This window comes from Onychomys torridus, chromosome 9 (assembly GCF_903995425.1).
Source record: "Onychomys torridus chromosome 9, mOncTor1.1, whole genome shotgun sequence".
Taxonomy (NCBI): Eukaryota; Metazoa; Chordata; class Mammalia; order Rodentia; family Cricetidae; genus Onychomys; species Onychomys torridus.
In genome coordinates, this window is record NC_050451.1 from 68,212,399 (window position 1) to 68,219,073 (window position 6,675).

A 6,675-nucleotide genomic window follows, 5' to 3' on the forward strand; every position below is an offset into this window, starting at 1 on the left:
AACTTTCAGGCGTCAGTTCTCTTCATCCTATTAGATGGGATGAGGATCGAACCTAGGTTGTTAAAGACTTGGCAGCAAGCACCTTTGCCTGCTGAGCCATCTTGGTGGCACTCATTGTTTTTATTTGGAAGGCTCAAGTCAGCAAATACACAGAGACAGCATGCTTTTAGAGTCTTCTGCTCTTCATTTGAAGGGGCTGACTTAAGAAAAGCTCCACTTGCTGTGGGATAGCTCCCTAGGGATCTGTTTTCTAGAGCTGGGTTTTCCTGGCTTGGGAGATAAAGTTGGTAACCGACAAACATTCCTTGTTTGCTTTTCGACCCTGAGGACTGGGCAGCCAGCTTGTCAGGCTCATGTGCAGTTTGGTTGCTTGGAGAAAGCACTGAACTTTGCACAGGCCGTGGGTGGTTTAGCACTTGTGTGCCTGACCTGCTGTTCAGCTTGGAGCTACCACTGGCTTCAATTATGACTTCAACAGGCTGCATTGAGGGAACCTCTATTCATTACAGCGGCTCGCTCTGTAATTAGTAATAAAGGCTCACAGGCACTTACAAACACAAAGGACTAAACAATAATCAAGCGGCAAAGGCAAGACATTGGGCTTTTCCTCCTCTGTTTCTTTCAAATTTGGTTCTTTCTACAAACTTCTTTCATTCCCTCCTTTAATGAGTAATCTGGGTTTGATTCTCATCCTGGACTCTGATGATGTATTTATGGTGATCATGCTTTGTATAACTTGCTTATCCCTCAGTATCCTTATTTGCAAAGTAGAGTTAACCGTAGTTCCTGTGGCATGGAGGTAGTTGGAGAATTCAATTCACACAGAACACTCTGTGAAGAGCTTTGCATATAGAAAAGATTCCTCAGTAAATGCCAACCCTCATTATTATCTTCATTTCAATTTTAAATGAAATTGCGCAGAAGACATAGACATAGATGGCTTAATGTTATTTTATCTTTTGCATTTTGGAGACAAGGCCTTACGTAGCCCAGGCTGGCCTTCAACTCCTAGTCCTTCTACCTCTATTTCCCAAGTACTGGGATGAAAGTGCCACCAGGCCTGACTTAATGGCTGTCTTAAACCTTCCAAGGCACTCTACCCACTCCATCTTGCATCCATGCCTCCACTGATAATTAACGGTAGTATTTTATCAGTCTGGTTTCATGCAGTTCCACGGTTTTTCTGTTGAATATGTTAAAGCAAATCCTGGGCATTGTGTCATTTCATCCACAATATGTATCCCCCTTCCCTTTCTTCTGCGGTGCAGGGCAATCAAACTCAGAGCAAGTACTCCAGCACTGCCCCATGTCTCCAACCCACTGTGCATCCTTTTGATACTATCACCTCAAGAAGCAGTGGGATCTTCTTCAACTCAAGGCCAGCTCCTAAAGGGGTTACTGGGCTCTGCTAAAACCTCTACAAACGTTTGCCTAGTTAGTGGATGAGCAACTCAACTTTAGCTTTTCCTCACTCTTTGGTAAATGTTCACTTGGTATTTGTTGAAGGGGTAAACGAGGCCAGGAACTTCACATAGTAGCAGATGCACATGGAGTCATAAATATTTTCTACAAAGTCAACAAATGTTCTTACTTGTTGGGCAAGATTTTGCAGTACCCCAAATCCCACAGGCTCAGCATCACCAGAAGCCCTAACAATGCCTGAATAATTAGCTCTTGAAAGGAGGTTTAATTCTGGTACTGAAATTATTTGTGAATGTCTGACTTCAGGCAACTCCATGAAAAGCAATTAGCAGATTCTTCAAATACATGACAAATCCTTTATTACTGTGCTTATAAGTGACACGGCTTACAGAGAACCAAATGTAATTAAATAACATTAACTTGAAATCTACCACAGACTCAAGATCTACAAGTTGTTAGACTTGGCAAGGCAAAACTTCTCAAACATTAGGTTGTTTCTGGTGAAAGATAAAATTCCATTAAGCAATTCCAACATGTTTTGTTTTGTTTTTTTTTGTCCTTACAGACAATCCTTTGGCAGTAACTTCCACTTAGCTTTTATTATATAAAAATATAACAAAATTTCAGTATATACAAACATTACATTACACAATGTACAGGTTAAAAACACTAAGAAAATGGCAAGCCACAAGTGAAATTAAAGTGAATAGCATGATAAGAAAAATTAAATACTGCACACATTTCATAAAAATTACATTAACTACATTTTTTTTTGTTTGCAAATACCAAACAGTACCAATGTGATTGGAAATAGCTTCCAACAACTTCATTTTAAGGCACATCTTGCATATTTATATATACAACACTGAAACCGGTCAATAACTTAGGGACGTCTCAGGGTGACCTGTATATGTGTGTGAAGACATGCAGCATAAGATTACACATTTTCATTGGCTCCCTTCTTTGGGGACACATATCTGCCACCAGGAGGGGACTCATAGAGGGGTACTCCAATCTCCTGCAGGTCTGGGAGCCTCCCTGGACGGGGCGGGGAGAGCAAAGTGACTGTCCTGTCGTAGTCTCTATGCAGCACTTTCTCATAGACGCTCTGCAGCCCCACTGTCTTGGGCAGCTGGGCTTGGTAGTAATTGTCCCTGCGCAGAGGATCCCGGGGCAGGGATGTGCTCTTACAGAAGGTTGACATCTGGGCTGGTGGGTGAGGAGGCGGGTGTGCATTGGGTCCGGAACAGGATGGGCTCCAGCAGCGATCAGAATGACCCAGAATCTTGCACTCAGCAGTGCACGCCCACAGTCCTAGAAGAGAGACAGAGTTTCCTGAGGTTAGTACACGTAGGCCTCCATCGGCAGAATGCCAGCCAGGGTCAGGGCAGCTGAAGAGGAAGGTGCGTTTAAGAACTCAAAGGCACATGCTTTCCATAAAGATAACTTTATATAATGCAAAGCGTAGCTCTTTTGCTGGGAGGAAAACAGCAACAACAACATGAAAAAATAAGCAGAATACCCTGCTTCCATGGCTAGCATCGCAGCTAAAAGATGGGGGTCCGGCTGGGGTTGGAGTATTGAAGAGAGGGAAGAGGGAGAGGGGCTGGGAACAGAGGTTTCCAGGAGGCAAGCAGTTGGGAAGGGAAGGTGGACCGCTGGCCTGGGCTGGGGAGAAGCATCCTCACCACTCTGCATATGGTTGATGAGGTCCTTTTTCAATGCATCCCCGCTGATGTCGGAGTCACTGTCATTGAAATCACTGTCTCCTTTTCCGCTGTCTTTGCCGCTGAACTTCTCAGCTTCTCGGCCAGAGATGGTGTTGAATGAATGGCCCTTCCAAACCGCCACAGGGGGCGCAGGCTCCTTCCCGAAGCCCGGAGAGGCACCGTAGGGCTGCAGCGGGGAATGGGGAGGGGGAGAGGGGGAGAAGGTGTGAGGGTTGGACAAAACACAAAAAAGCAAGTGCGACAGGTTAAGCGTCTGCCTGAGAGAGCCCACCCTTACCCCTCCTGTCTCCCTTCTCCCAGCCTGTCCGCGGAGCACGGAGAGGGGCGCCCAGCCGAAGGAAGGCCTCACCTCGGCGTGCGCGCCTCGGAGCCGCTGCTGCCCCTCGAAGTGACAGGCGCTTTCCCCAGTGGCGCTGCCGCCCTCCGAGCCCGGCACTTCGGCCGCGGCGACCGCGGGCGGGGGCGCGTCGGCCGCGGGGCTGCCAAAGGGCGCTTTGCCGCTGCCAGGGAAGGTGAGCACGTCGAACATGTTGGGCCTGGGCCCAGCTCCCCGGGCGGTCTCCTCCGGGGAGCCAGGGGCCGAGGCTCCGCCGCCCGCCGCCCCGGGCCGCTCTTCCCGGAGGGCCCCCCCTTTGCGCACCTCCTTCTTGCGGCGGTTGCAGGTGGTGGCGATGGCGATGATGGCGGCAAGCAGCAGCGTGCAGCTCCCGGCTAACACGATGATGACGATCAGCGGCGTGTCCCACTGCAGCGAAGGCCCCGACGGCGCGAGTCGAGAGCCAGGCGGCCGGGAGTGCTCCGGGTTCCCGGCACTGGCAGGCGCAGCTGGCCCGCCGCCCGCTGTTACCACGAAACTGACGGTTGCCGTCGTGGTGAGAGGGGGGCGGCCGCCGTCCGATAGGACCAGCAGGGCCTTGAACACGCGGCCGGGAGGCTCCTGAGAGAGGTCTCCCGTGAGCATGATCTCCCCCGTGCGGCGGCCTATGGAGAAGGCCTCGCGCGGCTCCTGCTGCAGCAGATCGAAGGCCAGTTCCCCGTTGGCGCCTTCATCTGCATCCCGGGCCTGGATGCGCGCCACAGCTATGTCCTTAGCAGTCCGTCCAGGCACTGCTACTTCCAGGGAGCCATTGGCCGGCGCCGGGTGCACGAGGACCGGGGAGTGGTCGTTCTGGTCCAGCACGCGCACTTGCACCAGAGCGTTGCTGGAAAGCTGAGGGGATCCGCCGTCGCTGGCCTGGATGCGCACGTCGAGCTGGCGCAGCGTCTCATAGTCAAAGCTACGCAAAGCGTAGATGGCCCCGGTAGCCGGGTCTACTGAGACATAAGTGGACACGGCTTCCCCGGAGCGACCCACTTCGGCCTCTACCAGCCTGTAGGTGACCTGACCGTTGCGGCCCAGGTCCGGGTCGCGGGCGGCCACTGTGGCCAGATAGGCACCTGGGGGGTTGTTTTCACGGACCGACACCTCGTAGACCGGTTTGGTGAAGAGCGGCGCGTTGTCGTTCTCGTCACCCACGCGCACGGTGTAGGGCCTCACGGTGCGCAGAGGGGGCGCGCCACGGTCCTCGGCCACCAGCGTCAGGTTGTACTCGGCGATGCGCTCCCGGTCCAAAGACGCCGCGGTGACCACCAGGTAGCTGCCCGCGTAGGCCGGCTGCAGCCGAAAGTGCTCGTGCCCGTAGAGGGCGCAGCGTACCTGCCCGTTGGCGCCCGAGTCCCTGTCCGAGGTGCTGACCAGCGCCACCAGGCTCTCGCGCGCCGCCCCCTCTGGCACCAGCGAGGTGGCGCCGGCTTCCTGGGTCCCGGGCCCCGCCGACGAGACCGCGTCCGCTCCTCCGAGTGCGGCGGCGGCGGCGGCGGCGGCGAAGGGCGAGGCGGCTGGAGCCCCCGGGGCGGCCAGAGGGGTGATAGAAATATCGGGAGCGTTGTCGTTGACGTCTCGGATGCGCACGATGACCTTGCAGGTGGCTGTCCGGGGCCCCGGGCCTCGGTCTTGAGCCCGTACGTCTAGCTCGTACGTGTCCTGGCGCTCGTAGTCCACCTGCCCGGCCAAGGTGAGGCGGCCAGAGCGCGGGTCGAGGCGGAAGAGGTGGCGGGCTTCGGGAGGGGTGCGGGCGCCGAAGGTGAACACCACGTCGCCATTGGGACCCTCGTCGGGGTCCGCAGCGTCCAGGTCCAGCAGCAGCGATCCCACAGGTGCGTCCTCGGCCAATTCCACCTCGGCCACGGCACCCTGAGGGAAGGCCGGGCTGTGGTCATTGGCATCCAGCACACGCACGCTGAGTGCTGCTGTGGCGGAACGTGGAGGTCGCCCTCCGTCCTGAGCCACCAGCTCCAGACTGTAGGAAGCCTGACTCTCGCGGTCCAGCTCCTGTAGCAGCACCAGGTCTGCACACTGGGCACCATCCGCGCGCGTCTGGAGCTCCACGCGGAAGGGGCTGTGAGGCTCGGCCAGGCGTACACTCTGCAGCCCGTTGGCACCCACGTCCTCGTCCACAGGCACCTCCAGGGGGATGCGCGTGCCTACCGGAGCACTCTCTGAGACCTCCACGGGGATCTGGGCTCGGGGAAAGCGGGGCGCATGGTCGTTTATATCCCTCACCTCCACCTCCACGTGCACCAGTCGGAACTGCTCCTGCGAGAAGCTGACCACATCGAAGGCCAGCACACACTGTGGGGCCTGGCCGCACAGACGCTCGCGGTCCAGGCCCGCGTCCCCGACGGTCAGCTGCCCGTCGCCCTCGCGCACCCGGAGCAGAGAGCTGTTGAATTGCTTCATCAGGCGGAAGCTTGTGTCTCCAGACACTTTCATGTGCAGGTCCTCTGCAAGGGTCCCGATGACCGTGCCGGGGGCATCCTCTTCGAAGGTGCTGTATCGGACTGTCTTGCTCTGGGCCACCGAGAGCACCCAGCAGAGACTGAAGAGCTGCAAAGGGAAAAGGCAAGGGCTGCCCCCGCGCTTCACAGGACTCATGCCGCCGAGCCCCAAGTGCTATTCCGAAACCCTAAGCTAGAGTCCTCTCCGGTTTGCAGATCGGAGCGTGAGTCTCAGGCTCCCGGGACCGCGCTCTTTGCGAGCCCTGTGTGGGTGAAGTCTGCCAGCTGCAGCTCGGGCTGGTTCGGCGGACGCGCGGACCCGCCCCACTCGGCGCCTCCGCCTCCTTTCCCCGGGCTGGAGCTGCGCCGCCGCGCGCCGCCTCCGCCTTTATAGCTGCCGATATGCAAATGTCTGAAACGGGGCGGCCAATGGCCGCTTAAGCCACAGCGCCCCGCCTCCGCCAACCCACTGACGATCCTTTTAATGTGGACAGGCTTAGAGGAGAAAACAAGAAAGGAAAAAGGAAAGCTTCCCTTTGTTTTAAAAACTCCTGCTTCCATTTTCTGTTAGTATCTTGCTTGTAGATAAGTTAGCAGGATGGTTTTGGTAATTGGGCGCCCGGCACTCTCACTGCTTTGCCAGCCGCTCGCACTAAGCGCGAACAAGCTGGGTTTCCCTTCAGAGGCCCCGGACCTCACACCGTAC

The 6,675-nt window shown here is 55.7% G+C and overlaps 1 protein-coding gene across 2 annotated transcripts; it reads right to left on the reverse strand.

Annotated features, from left to right (window-relative positions):
* Positions 1-1,764: 1,764 nt before the first annotated feature.
* Pcdh8 (protocadherin 8) lies at positions 1,765-6,342 on the reverse strand. Of its 2 annotated transcripts, none has more exons than XM_036199753.1 (3): positions 3,793-6,342; positions 3,111-3,318; positions 1,765-2,736 (listed from the first exon to the last, which is right to left on the reverse strand). In XM_036199753.1, exons 1-3 carry the CDS (start codon positions 6,124-6,126, stop codon positions 2,360-2,362), a joined length of 2,919 nt encoding a protein of 972 aa, XP_036055646.1. In that variant the 5' UTR covers positions 6,127-6,342; the 3' UTR covers positions 1,765-2,359. The 2 variants fall into 2 exon arrangements, with proteins under 2 accessions (XP_036055646.1, XP_036055645.1); XM_036199752.1 differs by having other exon boundaries at positions 3,502-6,342.
* Positions 6,343-6,675: the final 333 nt, after the last annotated feature.